This window comes from Embiotoca jacksoni, unplaced genomic scaffold, assembly GCF_022577435.1.
Source record: "Embiotoca jacksoni isolate LCO1_2020_lvr unplaced genomic scaffold, fEmbJac1.0.p SCAF_27, whole genome shotgun sequence".
NCBI classification, from domain to species: domain Eukaryota; kingdom Metazoa; phylum Chordata; class Actinopteri; family Embiotocidae; genus Embiotoca; species Embiotoca jacksoni.
The window spans coordinates 1631274-1649896 of record NW_027185378.1 but is presented as its reverse complement, the minus strand read 5'-3'; the positions used below and the strand labels follow the sequence as shown (position 1 = coordinate 1649896).

General features: G+C 42.8%; 2 protein-coding genes across 2 annotated transcripts; one reads left to right on the top strand and one right to left on the bottom strand.

The window, feature by feature from the left end:
* Positions 1 to 834: 834 nt before the first annotated feature.
* On the bottom strand, positions 835 to 3777 carry LOC138205061 (enhancer of rudimentary homolog). The gene is made up of 4 exons (XM_069160705.1): positions 3672 to 3777; positions 2543 to 2630; positions 1971 to 2091; positions 835 to 1119 (listed from the first exon to the last, which is right to left on the bottom strand). The coding sequence occupies exons 1-4, from the start codon at positions 3672 to 3674 to the stop codon at positions 1017 to 1019; spliced, it is 315 nt and encodes a 104-aa protein (XP_069016806.1). The 5' UTR covers positions 3675 to 3777; the 3' UTR covers positions 835 to 1016.
* A 187-nt stretch (positions 3778 to 3964) lies between these two features.
* Positions 3965 to 15238, top strand: psen1 (presenilin 1). Its single transcript, XM_069160704.1, has 11 exons — positions 3965 to 4101; positions 4971 to 5056; positions 7885 to 8213; positions 8494 to 8635; positions 9679 to 9746; positions 9832 to 10052; positions 10600 to 10698; positions 11851 to 11943; positions 12027 to 12215; positions 14077 to 14195; positions 14393 to 15238. The coding sequence occupies exons 2-11, from the start codon at positions 5021 to 5023 to the stop codon at positions 14546 to 14548; spliced, it is 1452 nt and encodes a 483-aa protein (XP_069016805.1). The 5' UTR covers positions 3965 to 4101; positions 4971 to 5020; the 3' UTR covers positions 14549 to 15238.
* The last annotated feature ends 3385 nt before the right edge of the window (positions 15239 to 18623 follow it).

The following is an 18623-nucleotide window of genomic DNA, read 5'->3' as shown; positions in this document are numbered from 1 at the left end:
CTGTTAATATACTTAATCTGATAGCTGCTGCTAACTCACATTTTATTACACTTATATAAGACTTTATTCCATTTTAACTATACACTGCTCTTGTTTTTAGTATTTTAACTGGCACTTTTAATTTGCACAGATTATGTGGGTGTAAAATGACAACAAACTTGTGTGGGAGGGAAAATGAGACATAAATAAGGATTTAAAAATAAGAAATAAACAAACAAAAAGTGAGAAAACAGGTCTAAAGCGAGGGAAAACAGCAGAAAAGGGATATTTCATATTCAAAAAATGTTTTCTTTAGTTAATCAACATGTTTCCTCACTACTGACTGTTTTCAGCCTTTTTTGTTTGAGACTTCTTAAAATAAGAGGGATTTTCTTTCTCTGATTATTTCCTTTGCAAGACTCTTAAATAGTTGAAGAGGTAAAAAGTTTCCATACTTTTAATGAGAGTTAACAAATGTGAGAAAAGTCAGTAGAATAACCAAATGACCAAATAAAAGAAAGTTAAATTAGGAAACTTCTTAAAAGTCCAGCTGGTGAAAAACAAACACATTTCATGCAGCTTAATCACATCTTACGTTTGGGGATTACAGTGCGCTGGTGTAAAAGACAAATTATCCTCCTCATTAGCGCTTTTCTACATTTGACAGCATGTACGGGGAGAAATATAGAGAACAGAAAGAAAAATACAGACAAAGAAAGAAAATACAAAAAGAAACAAAAAAAACAGAAGACAGAAAACTGCAGAGAAACGAATTAAAAACTAGACAGGATGGACGGAAAGTGATGCAGAAGGAGGGGAAGTAAAGAAAAGACACAAAGAAGAACAAGACAAAACTTTGTTATTTAAAGGGAATCTTTATTAATAAGTCCAACATTAAAATAGAAAATACACCTCCCCCCAATGAGAAAAGAAAAAAAAAATGTCAAAAACTTCTCAAAACAAGTTACTATAAAGTTTTAAACACGAGTTACAGGTAGGAAAAACAGCACGGACCCTCCTCCTCCTCCTCCTCTTCATCACTTGGCTGCCTGCTGGGCCTGACGGCGCAGCAGCACGTAGATCTTCTCTTTGATCCAGTCCTTGTTGTACGGCTGGTACGTCTGCGTGTCGGTGCGATACCTGAGGCACAACAACAATTCACGGTCAGGATTTATTTTTGCAACAGCTGCACACAGCTGTCCAGTTCAGCTAGTTGCTTGTATGCAAAGAGACGCGAGCCAAAAAAGAAGTCCTAAATTGAGTTTTATCTTCTCTTTCAGGTCGTGTTCGGCTGGTTCCACTGAAGAGCCAGACGAGATCTGCATTTACTGAAAATTCAAACGGGGACCTCTAGAAAAACAACATGGTACGTAACAACATGTTTATTTAGTGCAGAAATAGAAAAACGGAGGTTCAGATTTGCTCATTTCTGCCAGATGAAGCTTCAACCGAGTTGAAATAAATTGTCTTTAGAAATGAAATTAACTTCTAAAACCTTTAAATTGTGTCACAAAGCGGCTAAAGATGTCCTTGCAGGGCCCATTTACGAGTACTATAAATGTTACTTTGACAACCGAGGAAGACCGGAGACAGATTTATTGCAAAAAGATTGGCTTCTATATCCGTATGTGAAAGGTTTTTGGCGATGAACGGTTGGTCAATGTCTGCATAATAACTGTAAAATGTATTTTATACAAAGAGACGATCAGTACTGCACCTCAAAACCAAAACACCTGTTGTTAAATTCACGTTAAATCAGTGTGTAGATGAATTCATTTCCAATATAAACAATGTGGGATTTCTTGAGCTACAGACTTTAACTGTAAATTGCCTTTCCGTGTGATATTTCCTGCTTTATGCTTCAACCCCAGGGACGGTGATGGCAGTAGTTATGACCAAGTACAAACACAGTGGCAACTCTGTAAAGAACCTATTTCAGCATCAAAATACATCTCATGATTTTTGTTTTGTATTGTTTTCGTCACACTTACACCAAACAGCTGAGGTCGGCCAGGTCGTCGATGAAGTCGAACAGCTGGCTGATGTCGTACGTTATCGACGGGCTGTTGGGGTTCATTCTCTTTAGGTGCTCCTCGTACATCTTACACACACCTGCACGGGAGACAGAAAGCTCACTATTTATTACACCCCTCACTGTAAAACATGTTCTGCATTATTACCGAAGACATACAATAAAAAAAAAAACAAGAGCAAAAGGAACATTTTCATTTTTACATGGCAGCGTTTTGATCCCTCACTCACCTTTAAATTCACCACCACACTGACGGCAATTGTGAGAAATAACTGTTAGAGGAAATCAGAGATTGATGCCGTTCTACATGCCTATTTTATAATTACTTAACACGGTTGGTAGGTGGCTCTATTTAGACTTTTATGCTGCAGACTTGCATGACAAAATAGACTGTGTGACAACATTTTCTGAAGTCAGGTAACATGCTGCGTTCATGTCAGCTGCGAGTCCAAACAAACAGATGCAACTCAACCACATAATGACACGTCACTGCAGGAGTGCGATATTTATTTAAAAGTAGTGCCAGCTTACCCTCCATACACTCGTTGACTGATTCATAATCAGCGTACGTCCGTCCCTCCGGCCTCTTGGTGGGCTGCACCAGCAGGATGGTGTGAGACTGAAGAAACAGACACGTCATCGATTCATCTGTGGACTACTTTCTCAATAAACCAATCGGTTGTTTAATCTTTAAAATGTCCAAAAATCACAGAGGACTAAAGAAACCACAACATGTTCACATTTAAGAAGCTGGAATCAGAGAATTTTTGCATTTTTCCATTTCAAAAATTGGCTCAACGTGATTATTTAAATAGTAGGCAATTAATTTTCTGGTAATCAAGCATCTCTAATTGTCTTGTAACAATCATCTGGTTTAGACAACTACATCTATTCCACCTGTGATAATCAATTCATCATGCGGGGAACACTTAAGAGTATAAACTATAACACACAGACTTGTTTTTGTTTTGGATGGTTTGAACAAACTAACCAGTTCTAAGACGCTTTTTTTTTTAAAAAAAATTTAACCTTTAGTTAGTTAATTAAATTCTCCCAGTGCATGATTAACCATCCGAAAGTGGTATAAACATGTATTTGTTAATCCATAAACATTATTTCTAGCGCCGTAAATATCGATATGTAGTGTGTCTAATGACGAATTATTGTACGTTAGGTCTTATTTACAGTCCGTTTATAAACGGACGTCACGTTTATTTTTGTTTGGATGTACATTGTTGCTCCGTTAACATGTAGCTGTAAACTAGGAAAATAATACTATTGAAACAAAACAAAACAAAAAAAACACGATTAAAAAAATACATTTTATAAACGAAGAAACCCGAGTCAAGAGCTGGATCTTTCTCTCAGCAACAAGTCATTTTTTTGCCAGCAGTGACTTTCACCAATAACAAAGTAGAGTTATATAATTAATAATGATAAAAACAGCTTTTCCTTCGAGTTTGTGGTTCGCGAGCAGTGAAAATGTGTTATCAGTCCGTGTGGTCTGTTGCAGCTGCCAAACGCATACATGCTAACGTTAGCACAGAGCTTCCAGCCGCTCTGCTGATATAAACTTGATAAAACTGCTGTGAATAAAGGATCTTTGAGAAAATGTTTAAAATAAATCCGGCATGAAAACGTCGCAACGAAACCTACTCACCATGTTTTCAGTCGCTTTTTAGTCGGTTTCGGTCGATTTTCTTGAAACGCGTCTTCCAAATGAGTTGACCTCTGTCACCGGAAGAACAACTAGCAACACGCAGCTAATTTTTGTTTGCGGTTGGATTGAAAGCTAACATTCAGTCGACGGGATCTCATGCGCACACGTGGTGTCTTTTTTAAATTCTATATTTTAATCCAAACGTCCACGAAACAGAAGGAACGTTATAACGCACATGTAGCAGAACAAATGACTCTCAAACAGCGGTGGGGATCTTGAACGCACCCTGATTCCGGGTGCGCAGGAAGTGGTTTACACCAGGAGCCGGAAGTTGTGTGAGAAGACAGGAACAACAAAGAGGAGAAAGTACCCGGGTTTTAAACCTGCTCCAGAACACAAATTTAAGGGAATTATCTGCTGTTCGTGATAAGTAAGTGTGAAAATTTTCAGACCGCTCTTTAGGATACTGTAGGTAATTTGAGCTGCGCCAGTTTCCTAACATTATCCAAGCAGCGCGGCCGCTGCCGTTATGACATTATTGGCTAACATTAACCAGCCATTTTTTTAGCTGTTCTGTAATGATGAAATCCATCCGTGAGCACTGAATGCAGTTAGAGAATTAACGTTACCACTCACCGGTTTCTATCTAATTACCATATAACGTCAGCAAGAATAATTAACTTTTAGCTGTTCAACAAATATGAAGGAATTATGATTTCCCGGTGTTGAATCAGTGACGTGAACGTTACATCCCGAAAAATACTTTATATCAGTATATGTTTTAGTTCTATTCTTTCCTAATAATACTGACAAGGACATGTATACACAGAAAGTCAAAGTAATCATTCCTAAAGTGGTCGTGAAGTACTCTCCAGTATAAGAGCTGGGAAACGTATCCTTGTGCTGTAAAAACATGTTTTAAACTTCAGCTAAAGATGATGTTATACCTCAGTGTTATTAAGAAAAATCTGGTGGGTATCTCCCAAGGTTTAAAAATAAAAAAATATTTCCCCCCTTTCTCTCAGGCACACGCAAATGTGACATTTTTCAATTAAAAATATGCAATTTAATCATTTATAGTCACCATATCGGTGTAAAAATGTCCCCAAAATGTTGAAAAGCTAGAGCAGATAATAAATGAACACCCGTAAAGCATCAAGATACATTCACAAAATGTTTTCAGCAGCTTTAATGTTCTTATTTTACAGTAGGATAACGTGCTTTTAAAAACACGATATAAATATTCAGTGAATGATTTTAAAGAACGTTTGTGTAATTGTGTCCCCTGTTCTCCGTCAGGGTGAAAGAGTTCGGTGTGCATGTGAGGACAAGTGTCAGCCGAGCCAACCATGGCGAACAATGCAGAGGATATCGAACACAATATGGTCAGTATGAAAGAATGTGTGGAGCTGCTCTAACTCTGTGTTCATGTGTTGGGAAATCATGACCAAACTGTTCTGGCTACGTACAACCGAATGTTTCAGCTTCGAGGAAGTGATGAACGAGTCCTCTGTCTCCGCAGGAGGAGTTTCAAACTCATAAATATGGCAATGAATTATCCGGATAGGACGATTATAGTCTGATAAGGAATGATGCACTTTACTGCGTTGATAAGCACATTTATTAGACTTTAAATCACAGGTGTTAACATTAGGAACATGGCTGCTCTGCATTTTACTGTTAATGTATATAAAGGGGTTTCCTGCTCGGCCAGGCAAAAGAGTAAAGTCCTCGCGTCCTCTTCACGGCCCTCAGCCTCGTCCAAGGCTTTGTTTACCCCACAACAGTTGTACCTGTGCCGAGCAACAACGTCTCACAGTCTTAGGGGCATAAAAAACATTGAATTTCTGTCTTGAAAAGCAGATTTAGGTCAGACTGTTTAGAAAGGGCCTCTGACAGACAGTCTGGTGTGTAACTGGTTGATTTAACTGGAAGTCAGTGGTCTCCATCTCTTCCGGGACCGCCGCACAGTGAGCTAAATCTCCTCCCGTTTTGGTTTCTGTGTACCTGGTGAGGTTGCTTCACGTCCCGGCCGCCGCGTGCCTCGACTTGCCGAACAGCCTGACAATTTCAGTTCACACGGGCCGGGACAGATCCTCGGGGGCTGAGTGCTGATGGAGGAGCCGAGCGAGCCAGTTCAGCTTTGAAACACAAACACGGACGGCCTGATAATGGTTTGCTGTAATCTTTGGCGAACCAGGAGGCATTTTTGGCCGTGAAACAAATGAAATGCTCGAGTTGCAGACTGAATGTCGAGCGCTGATCCAGAACTTCTACAGAGACTTGATTGCAGAAATAACAAGCTGGTGAAACTGCTGAAGTCAAACCAGAACTATCACGATTGCTTTGTTCAAAAGAGACGCCCAAGTTTTTTTTACAATTATAACTTGTATTAGATCATGAATACATGGATCAGTGGTTCTAGCTGCTTTCTGTCTGTTTTGATCTCATTTGATCTGTGCATTTTCATCAGTGCCGCGATCTTCCCAGTCTGCCCTTATGTGTTTTTATTATGTCACACGCTAATATGTATTTTATATACAGTGCAAGGTTCGTATGTCTGTTTGTGCTTCGTATGTTTTAGTACCGTCTAACTACACATCACAATCCGTTCTTGTTTAGTCCATATTCTTATTAACATCTCTCATTGCAATTCAATTCAACTTTATTTATATAGCGCCAAATCACAACATAGGTTATTTCATGGCACTTAACACATTAACGTCCTTACAGCAAGATTTTACAATATTATACAGAGAAACCCAACAATTCAACAATTCCCACATAAGCTAGGAGGGAAAAAACTCCTCCTTAAAGTAGAAAAACCTCCAACAGAGGGAAGAAAAAACTCCCTCTTAACAGGAAGAAACCTCCGACAGAACCAGGCTCAGGGGTGGGCGGCCATCTGCCTCGACCGGTTGGGGTGAGAGGAGAGCATAGAGAGAAAAGGACAGCATAGAGATAGAAGAGAAGAACTGTTGGTGGAGACGACAAGCGCAGGGCCGAGACGTGCAGCTCCATGACGGGACATCTGCAAAAGAAAGAAGAGAAACTACGCGAGCGAGGGAACTGAATGGAGACAACAGACAGTAAGAAAAAGCTATGGGAGCGAAAAGGATGGTGAGGTATGAGTCAGTTAAAGAGTAGGAGGAAAGAAAAGAAGCTCAGCGTGTAACGAGGTCCCCCAGCAGCCTCGGCCTATAATAGCATAACTAAGGGTTGGTTCAGGTCTACCTGAGCCAGCCCTAACTATAGGCTTTATCAAAAAGGAACGTTTTGAGTCTAATCTTAAAGCTAGAGAGGGTTTCTGCCCCTCGAACACAAACTGGGAGCTGGTTCCACGAGAGGAGCCTGAAAACTGAAGGCTCTGCCTCCCATTCTACTTCTGTAAACTCTAGGAACCACAAGTAGACCAGCGTACTGAGAGCGAAGTGCTCTGCTAGGATTATATGGTTCCATAAGATCTCTAAGATATGATGGAACCTGGTCATGTAGAGCTTTGTAAGTCATCAAGAGAATTTTAAATTCTATTCTTGATTTCACAGGAAGCCAGTGAAGACAAGCTAAAACTGGAGAAATATGATCTCTCTTGCTAAATCCCGTCAGTACTCTTGCTGCAGCATTTTGGATCAACTGCAAGGTTTTTAATAAGTAATTCGGACATCCTAACAACAAGGAATTACAATAATCTAGCCTAGAAGTAACAAACGCATGAATGAGTTTTCTGCGTCACGCTGAGGAAGGATTTTCCTGATTTTATTAATATTACGTAGATGAAAGAAGGCAGTTCTGGAGATTGATGATGGCTAAAGGACAAATCCTCATCAAATAGGACTCCAAAGTTCCTCACAGTTTTGCTGGAGGCCAAGACAACGTCATCTAGAGTAACGAAGTGATTACAGAAAGAGTTTCTGAGGTTGCAACAAGTCTTAATATCGTTTTATTAACTTTAAAATTGATACATGCTTATAAAGGATCCAAATAACTTCTTAAATGTAATATTCTTTTTTCGGGTAACTTTGTAAAACCTGTCCAGGTGTTTATAGCAAAGTTTAACCATATGCACTCACCCTGTAGAATAAACTTGTATAAATAAATAAACGTCTCTTCATTACATATGTCATGTTACCTACTTACAGGAACGTGGTTTTTTTTAGTAGTATGTTTCTACAAATCCTGGATACAGAAAATAATGTGAGTGTTCCCCCGACAGGACCAACAGGAGAGCCCTGCAGCCCCACAACCCCCCCAGCAGCCACAGGAGGCCGGGGTGATCCGAGCACGGTCCAGGGGAGGCTCAGGAGGTGATGGAGGAGGAGGAGGAGGCAGCAGCAGCAGCGGCCCGGAGCAGAACGGTCAGCCCCCCGCCGCTCGCCCTCCGCTCGTGGTGGACGCCGAGGAGGACGAGGACGAGGAGCTGACGCTGAAATACGGCGCCAAGCACGTCATCATGCTCTTCGTTCCCGTGACGCTCTGCATGGTGGTCGTCGTGGCGACCATAAAGTCCGTCAGCTTCTACACGCAGAACGATGGGCAGAGACTGTGAGTGTTACCAAACTCATCGGGCTGTTTGAATGAAGTACAACACAGGAGCTTGGCCACTAGGTGGAGTTAACGTAACATACTGTATTTTATTTCTGCAGAGTCCGAATAACAAAGACACAAATAAAACTGCATTAGATCATTATGGAAGAGTCCAAATCTGGTTCAGAGCAGTAAACACAATCTGTAGCTGTACTTCGGAGCAGTTTAACACTGTAAATTTAAAGACCCCGCCGGAAGAAGAACTAAACGTTGTTGTGTCCCTTTTGTGTCCCTGCAGGATCTACACACCGTTCCCCGAGGACACGGACACAGTAGGGCAGAGAGCCCTGAACTCCATCCTGAACGCTACCATCATGATCACCGTCATCATCGTCATGACTCTGGTCCTGGTGCTGCTGTACAAGTACCGCTGCTACAAGGTACCGACGTCTCTCAGCATGCTGCGGCACGTACACAGATTTGAAAAGGTCTCCTAAGAATACCGCTCGCTGCTCTGGTCCAATCAGGTGTTCAGCATTTATACCTGTACAGGTCAGACAGATGCAGCAACACAGAAATATCTCTGGAATAAACACAATAATCAAACAAAGCTGGTTGTTAAAATATGTTTTTAGGACCAGAAACGAGATTCTGCAGTAAACATGTTACTCATCACTGTTGTTGCATAATAACAGTCAAATGTCGCCCCCTCTGTCACTCATTCACTACTTCCTGTATCAGTGATTCCAAGCTGTGGTGCGTAATAGCCCTGCTTAAAGTCCAAAAACTTGTCATTTCATTTCATTTTATTACAGAAAAACTGTTGCATTGTTGTTGTTGTTTTTTTTTTTTACAGTTTAGTTTTGTTTCACCACGTCACGTTGGCCATTGCGTAAGTTTAGCTTGAAGCAGTCGGATTCTGACTCCTCAGTCGTTGATTTTAGCAAGAATGAGTGGAAGTCTGACTAACAAAGACGACGCAGTTGCAAAAACAGTCAAGATGAAAGTGACGGCGCCGGCTCTGATAGGTCAGACCAACCTTTCGATGCTGAAGACGAGTTGGCAGTTGAGCTGTAAAAACCGCAGCCGTATGTTGTTCTTTGTTCTTTATTCTGATCCTCCGTAAAGTGGTCGCGAGTCTTCCTGGGCTCCACACAATAATAACAAACAAACAAAAACTGACAAAGACCAAAACTCAGAAAACAAAAGAAACATTAAAACAAACATTTAAAAAAAAAAAAAAAAAGGAAGCGAATTGTCACGAACAGCAACCAATTATCGTCACTGCTTGGTTCTTGAACTGCCATTTTGAAGCCTCGATTTCGGCATTTCAGCTGCCATCTTGTTTTTTTTTCGGGAACCCAGAAGCGACCACGTAGTGAGCGGTGGATCTGACTCAGAACAAATGGAAAAAATGAAAACAAACAGCTGTTTGGTGAAACGTCGCTGCACATGAACTGATCTTGAATCTTCGTCCTCTCAGGTGATCCAAGGCTGGCTCTTCCTCTCCTCCCTCCTCCTGCTCTTCTTCTTCTCCTACATCTACCTCAAGTAAGCCACGCCCCCCCCTTCCAACCTTTAACCGCTTCTCATCACCATCAGGTCATCTGATTCTTGCCGATCATCTCTCCAACAGGGAGGTTTTTAAGACCTACAACGTGGCCATGGACTACTTCACCCTGGCCATAATCATCTGGAATTTCGGCGTGGTGGGAATGATGTGCATCCACTGGAAGGGACCGCTGCGGCTCCAGCAGGCCTACCTCATCATGATCAGCGCCCTCATGGCCCTGGTTTTCATCAAGTACCTGCCGGAGTGGACGGCCTGGCTCATATTAGCCGTCATATCCGTCTACGGTAAATCCTCCGACGTCGAACCTTTGGAGATGTTTCCGAGCTCCGACGTTCAGGCGTCTGGTTTATTTCAGGGGATAAAAGAACGTGTCAAAAAAAAAAAAAAAAGAAGAAGAAAAAAAAAAAAAAAGGTTTATTTTAGACAAAAACAGACAGAAAACATTTTTATAAGATAAAATATTTTGGTTAACGAGAACTACACACAAAGCAGCTTCGTTAGCGTAAAAGATTGAATATAAAGTTGGCTGAAGTTCAGATGCTGCGTTCAAAAACTCCTGAACTGTTTCGTCTCTTCTGTTAAAGAGGCTGCAAACACACCGAGCCGGGTATTTTTCTAGCATATTGAAACTCAGGTTTGTGTGTCAGTTTCCGGGAAGAGATATTTAACTGTTGACGAGGAAGTAAACCCCTTCAGAGCGTTGGCCGGAGGCCGCGTGTTTCCCTGCCTGTCGTTATCACAGATGTCATGTCGGCCTCGGTGGCCTCTCAAAGGGCTCTTTGTTGCGTGGCTAACTTCGCCCGTCTGTCTGCCGTCTCTCTCCCCTCACAGATCTGCTGGCGGTGCTCTGTCCCAAAGGACCTCTGAGGATCCTGGTGGAGACGGCTCAGGAGAGGAACGAGCCCATCTTCCCAGCGCTCATCTACTCCTGTAAGACCGACGCCAGCTCTTTCATTATTACGTTTTATTGTAATAAAAGCAGAGGAGGGACAGTAAACCAGCTACGCTGGTTCGACATTAAATTATAGTGACAAACACATTCTCTGCAACTTCTGCTCCTTTCAGTGACTCTTAAAGCCCTCTAACGTCAAATGACACTTCATCTTCTTCTAGTGAAACTGTGCTGCCGTTCAAATATCACTGGTTTCGCTTAAACTCCCACGTTGTCTTCTGCTCGGCTCGTTTCACCTCATTCTCTTCAGCTGACACTTCATCTTCTTTTACACCTTTAACGCCACTTTTCCTCTGATGGGACCGACTCGACTCAGCTCTTTTTTGGGGGGTTTTGGACGGTACCTGCTACTGTTTTAGTATCGCCCTCCGTCTGGGTTGGAAGCGAGCTGAGGCGATAATAAAAAGTGACACAATCTTCCACGGTCTGTTTAGAGGTTTGTGTCCCTCCTTCACTGCAGCAGCTCGTTGCAGGTAGATCAATGTTTCTTCAAACACACTGACGTCTGGCACCTAGCCAGTGTTTAAGGAAGCCGGTCTTGTCGACATGTATTCCTGCAAGCCCCGCCCACTGAAAACTCAACTGGTTTTAATTTTTTTTTTCTTCTATTGTAGAAGTTAAAGGCAATTTTGTTGTGTCATGGCAGTTTCATGCACCTTGACGGCAACAAAATCCGGAAACGAGTAGAGTAGAGCCGGTACCATCCGCGGAAATGCAGTTTAAAGTGACGCTTCAATTACTCACCTGAAATCCCACTTCTAGTCCTTTTTTTTTACGTGATACTTTAACGGCTGTGTTTTTACACTTTAAATAACACTTCAGCTGCTTTAAATGTGAAGAACTAAACGTTCAACTGCTTTCAGTGTTTTCACTTCAACTGGAAATTGAATTTGTGTTGAGTGACTCTTCAGTTACTTTCAGCACAGTCACTTGTAATAACACTGAACTGTTCAGCAGCCTTTGTCTTAGTGCAGGTGTATTAACGGATGATTTCGGTGTTCCCATTAAGCTGCCGCTTCAACGTCGTGCAGTTTCTCTGTTTTAACTGCCTCTTCAACTCATATTATCACTTCAATGTGAAGTAGAGTTCTTCTTCTTCTCGTATTTTGACCGCCTCTCTTCTTCCCCAGCGACGATGGTGTGGCTCGTCAACATGGCCGACACTGACAGGCCGAAGAGGAACTCGACGGAAGCGGCGGCGCCTCTTCAAGAGGCTCCAGCAGGTGAGTGGGAGGAGTCTGAAAGATTGATGACTCATCAAACCGTGTGACAGCTGCTGAGTCTGTCTGGTGTCTCCTGTCAACAGCAGCAACAGCAGCAGCAGCACCACCCGCGTCTCCGGCCACCATGAGTAATGAAGAAGGAGGCTTCACCCCCAACTGGATCAGTCACCAGGAGCACCAGCTGGGGCCGATGCAGTCCACCGAGGAGACCAGACGGGAGATCCAGCAGATGCCCTCGGCCCGACCTCCGGTGGACGAAGATGATGAGGAGAGTGAGTTCAAACGTTTGCTAAAACATTGCGCTTGTTAAAACATTCAATCCTCCAGTCATAATGAGTCTTAATGTGCTTTAAAGGGGCTTTTGGTTTGAACTTGGCAGAAACATTCACTTGATACTGAAGAACGGCCGAGTAGATTTTTTTTGTTTGTTTGTTTGTTTTTTTTTTTTTTTTTTTGGGGGGGGGGGGGGGGGGGGGGGGTTTTAAAGGTCAAGGTCACGTGACCTCAATTCGACACATTCACGTGGCCATGATATCTCAATGACGCCTGGATTGAATTTTTTAAAATGTGGCACAATCGTCTGCCTCAAAGATGAACTGATTAGAGTTTGGTGGTCAAAGGTCAAAGTTCAAGTCCACTGCGACCTCACGTCCCTCGTCTAATCTGTCCGTCTTATTCTTGTAGACACAATATCTCAGAAACGCTTTGAGGGGATGTGTTCAAAATTGCCAAAAACATTCACTTGTACTCGAGCATGAAGTGATTTGATTTTTGGGGTCAAAGGTCAAGGTCACTGTGAGTTCAGTATCTTTTATGGGTTTGGACGGATATACATTTAAACTACAACGTGAGTGGTTAGTGGAGGCAAACAACTGCTGGACGGTAATTCTAGTTTTAGTTGTTCATTTGATTGTTGAAGCCCAGCTGAGATTCTGCTTCTATGATAAACCCGATCTTTACAGTTACAACTGATAAATATTGATCTGATCTCCATGATCGATGCAGTTGTCTCTGTGATGATGTCATCAGGCCGTCCCTTCAGTGGGACCACGGTCTGTGCAGGCAGCTCTTTAAAACACATCACGTCTGACAGTGATCATCAGAACAATGGCAATAAAAAAACTGAATTGCTTTTCTACACCACATGCATTGTGGGAAATATTGAACACAGCACATGCGTCTGTCTGCTTGACGGTTTTAGTTTCATATTTTGTAGGTTTTGTAGTCTGAAACTTTTGTATGATTTGGAGCAGATTTAGATCATCAACGACATTTATAAGTACTGAAAATAAATAATTTAATTTAATAGATTTTTATGGTCACTTGGAAGCGGCATAACAAACACGGACATGTCATCACCAACGCTGACGTATTTGCACAGAATCTTTCATTTAAACTCTGTTTCTGGCTCTCTAGCCGCTAAACGCTTCACACTGTGTTCATCCCGTTGGCCGTCTGATGCTGAGCAGGAAGATATTTTTCTCTGAAAACAGCTGCCTGCTGATGAGCACAGCGACACTGATACAGAAAAGTGAGAAAGCCAAAAGACGCTAAAATGCTCCGTCCGGTCAGAAGATTCGATGCTTTAATCTTTCATTTGTTTTTAATGACTTTTTATGTGGAAGCTGATGTCTTTCTTTCCCACGCTGCCTTTTTTAAATCCTCTTTTATCACCTGCAGTTTGTACTGAAGGAAAAAAACAACAACACTCTGTTATAGCATCAAAAATAGGGCTAACGCTGCATCCTGATTGGTTGAGATTCCCCTCCCGGCTCTAATACGAAGCCGAGCTCTGTAATTCACACTCGTAAATGCTCAGATTGCCTTTCCTGCCTCCTCTCGGTGTGTAATCACTGTCCTTTCTGTGAAATTATTGCGTGTGTGCATGCGACTGTTTTTAGTCAGCGCAGATTAGGAAGCGATTATTCAACGGCAATTGCTGGGTTCGGTGTCTGTACTATTCGGGGGGGGGGGGGGGGCGCGCTCTCTCTGACCTTAAAGCTCCAGTAAACACGGGGTCGGAGCTCCCGTTTGTACAGTAATTACAGTCGAGGGAAGGTTTGGTCCGGGGGTTGGAGGGCGTGGGGCTTGAATTGACTCCACCCTGAATGCGGTGTTCTCCTGCGCTCTCAGGGGGCGTCAAGCTGGGCCTCGGAGACTTCATCTTCTACAGCATGCTGGTGGGAAAGGCCTCGGCCGCAGCCAGCGGCGACTGGAACACCACGCTCGCCTGCTTCGTCGCCATCCTCATCGTGAGTGACCGGCTGCCTATTCCTGGCGTCACCACAACCTCATCTCTGCCTCGCAGCACAATATCCAACCCCACTTTATGTAAACCGCTTGATTGCATAACAAGCTGGGTTTTATTTTCCCTCCCTTCAGACCGTACACAATCACTCAACGTGCTATTCCCTTCGCGCTTCATCCTGTCTGTCTCTTCCCACCGCAGGGCCTGTGCCTGACCCTCCTCCTCCTCGCCATCTTCAAGAAGGCGCTCCCCGCTCTGCCCATCTCCATCTTTTTCGGCCTGGTCTTCTACTTCGCGACAGACAACTTGGTACGGCCGTTCATGGACAAGCTGGCGCTGCACCAGTTCTACATTTAGCAGGACGTTGCCCCGATGACCCTCACCCACATCGCTCTCCGGCCAACAACATGAGAGCGCTCCCCTCGCAGCCGGGGGGGAGGGAGGGAGACGACGACGACGAAGGGTGATGCAGGGGCCCCTCCTGCCCCCCCACCCACACCTCCTCCTAAGAACTCATGATGCCGGGACACAAGTTGTTTTGTTTTTTTGCTCTGCCTTTTTTTTTTCTTTTTTTTTTTCATTCTGGCGCCGAGAGAGGGTTTTCCCCCACGACATCTGTTCTTAACTGTTTTATTTCCGTTTTAAACCAACATGTGACATTTCTCGCCGCGACCCGGGACCTTCATCTTCATCTTCATCTTCAGCGGTCTCGGGCACAATCCAAACTTAGCGGGAACATTTGTACCTTTTATTTATCCAGGGAAGCTTCACGACAGCTCGTCTGCTTCACATCCACGCACACACTCACGCTCACACTCACGCTCACACACACACACACACACACACACACACACACACACACACACACACACACACACGCACACACACACACGTCACTTCCATGGCCGGGACTCAACAGCAGGTGCCTTCCTCAGGGACACCTCGGCAGTGGCTGTCGAAGCAGGGAGACGGTTTAATGAAATCTCCCTTCAAAGAGTCTGTTTTCATTACTTTTGAGCACCCCCACCCCCCACCCCCCCCACCCCCCCACCCCAAAAAAAAAAAAAAAAAACCGACAACAAAAAAAAAGAAAAAAAAGAAAAGAAACTAAACCGAACATTTCAAAGCCTTCATGACACTAACAGACACTCGATGATGATACTGATCATAGATAGAGATGTGTAGTTTGATTGTGTTTGAGATGTCACCGGGGTGTGCTTTCCTCACTGCTGTTAGGAACGGTTCACATGGTTTTTTTGTTCACTTTAGACACATAAAGATTCAAAGCGATTTTAAAACCCACGCAAGACACACGGCGATGCTTTGAACACGTCGCTGGAAGGACGGAAGGATTTTCTGTCTCAAATCGACACCAACTTTTAAAAAGATTTCACTGTTTTTTTTTGTTTTTTTTTTACCTGAAGTCTGGTGTGAACTCGCAGCTTCGAGGCAGGAGGATGGAGCGCACACATAGTGACACACACACACACACACAGTTGCACACACACGCACACACCTGAGACTCGTCGGCCACCGAGCGGTTCCGCTGGAGGTTCAGTGCCTTGCTCAAGGGCATTTCAGTAGTTGTCGTCGTCGTCGTTATTATTGTTGTGACTGTGGGACAGAAATGTGCTTTTCATTCTCTTCCCTGACTGAAGTTTAATTGTCTTATTTTTTTTCAACCTGTCCAGGGATTGTAACCTGTGATCATGTGGTCACAGACTCTGAACCTTTAGGCTACAGCTGCCCTCATGACGCTCGCCTGGTGCTGTTTTGAACTATGCCACATCAAACACTGAAATTATTTCAAGTATACACGGATACTGTTGTGTTTCTTTTCCAAGATATGCAGAAGAAAAACTTTTTACTTTTCAAAACATGGGGGGGGGAGTGTTAACTGGGTTCCTGCCAGAACATAAAAATCTTGGGAAGTGTGCAAAGATTGAAATGAAGTATTCAGTCCTGATAAATGAGAGGAGTAGATGTAGTTTGAATTCGCGAATATTTTTGGAGAAACCTAATCTCCACTGATCAAGCATTATTAGCTTAACTGACTATTTTAATCACAAGAAAACAAAACCAAAAGGTTTAAATCAAGATTAAAAACAACAACAACAACACTCTAGACTAGATAAATAAGATAATGCTGACTGAGGAGGAGGACCAGCTGCACTGATTGCTCTTCTGTTGTTGCACTCGAGTTTCATGCTTGCAGGGAGAAGAATCCAAGACGGAACAAAATCCTGCTATTTGTTCGGAGACTGTTTTTCTTCTTTTCCCTTTTTTTTTTTTTGTTTTCAGGGAATATGTTGGGTGACTGGCTTTTTTTCTGTCCTTCACATGCATATGTGTGTTATGCAAGGTTATTCTGATTCAGATTACGTTCTTTTTTTTAATAAACAAACTGAAAATAGTCTTGTTAGTTTTATTCAATGTGATGCCTCTGTTTTCCATAAGACTTTTCCATTGGACTTTAAATTTATTACAGAAAACCTGCCTTAAGAATTGGTGCTGTGTAGTTTGGTGGATGCAGCCATTTGATGGGCGACAACGGTCTAACAAAGACTATCGATTTGCATCAGGAGAAACTTATGATTTTTTTTTTTTTTCAGGAGAATGACTATTCTTACTCTTGATTTTGAATCAATTAAACTTTATTCATGTAGCATATTTTATACAAAGTCAAAGTGCTTTAACGTGTGACTGAAAAATGGTAAAACGCAGTAGGAGTCTAATGCTTACCAAATATGAGGAAAAAACAGGAAAGGAAAACAAAACATGTCGAGCTTCTGGTTGGGAAGAACTTGATGTTGGAACAGTCCATCTGATCGGGAGGGGGGATTACACGGTCCCTAATAGCCTACCTACTTATACGTGACGGGCACAGTTAATGCTACCGTTGTCACTTCCCCCCCTCCCTCCTATCCCTTCAAGTGGTTCCGTCCATCAATAGACGTCAGAAGTACGGCGGGAAATCAAAACAACACAAAATGAAGCCAGCTGTCGATGAAAAGTTAATTTCTGTTTGCAAGTTATTGCTTATAAATATTTAGCGTTATAATTGAAATAGTGCTAGTTGAATAAATGAGTTGCTATAATGATAATAAAAAGAAAAACAATGGTTGAGGCTCTCTGCGGTCCATCTCACCCCTTTCAAAAGGTGCAAAATGGTTTAGTCCGGCCTTCTGAAGGATTCAGCCCTAATGTCCACCCACTGAACAGAATATTATGAATATACATACTGCAAGATTGTTCTTAAGTACAGTTTTCTTATTCATGCATGACATACAATGCACAAAACAAAACAAAATGTGTATCAGACTTTATTATGTTTGTTTTCCCCTCCACATGGAGGTCAGAGGTCAGGGTAACCCACAGCTCAACACTCTAGTGGCTGCTTTAATACGTTCACACAATTACAAAATGCTATTGTCTCATCTGCCTGATCTGCGCCGATTTCCAGTCAGCAAACCTTCCCGGTTTCTGACGCAAAGCCTCTGCAGATGGTGGGAACATTGTGGAAATTCCTCGGCGTGCTGGCACACTGGCATCCCATGCTCGCCGTCCCTTGATGCCAACTGGCTGACAGGCGCAGTTGGCCTGTCGCCTGGAGCGCCGGTCGCATTAGCTATCACCATGGGGACTGTTTGGCCTCGCTGGCCGGGACAGTGGCACAGTATGGCAGTTTACCCAGAATGTTTAGCCTCATACTGTGACTTACCTAACAAGCCCTCAATGAGGCCTCATTCTGGCATGTGAATCCTGCAGCTCGGCTGGTGAACAACTACAGTGTTAATTCCATAACGCTTCCCTTGCATCGAATCCAGACACCTGTTCTGTTCAGATTAGGTTACACCATGCTCCCCAAACTGTTTGGGCCTCCTTCCCAGAGAAGACTAACCTTCGATTAAGACCTTAGTTAGTTAATTCTCACTGGAAGAAATTTAAATCTTCTCTTTGTGTTTTGTTTCTCTCTTTCCAGGCATGTTGGAAGATGTTTAACATAATAATAATGATTTGTGACTCATCCAATAAATCATAATAATAAATTATGTCAACGACAGTAAGTGGAATCAAATACTATTAAATAAAGAGATACAAAGAGTGTCTGTCAGTGAGTGAGAGATCAAAGTTACACCGCATGTCGGCTGAATGCTGCAACTTTTCAAATTAAAAGCCCTACCGGTTTGTTTTGGGGGAGGGGGGGATTTAGAGAACATCTGTGGAATTGTGGATGCAGAAAATACCCTCCTCAATTAAAAATGTAAATAAATTCATGCAGAAAAAAAAATCATGCACATGCTATTGTGATACCAAATGCGTGTGAAAAGTATCAACTTGTTATTGTTCACATAAAGAAGCTTATTCAGCTGGTTTGGGTGGAGCTCAGCTGTGTGAATAGATGTTATTCTCTCAGACACTTATATCTTGT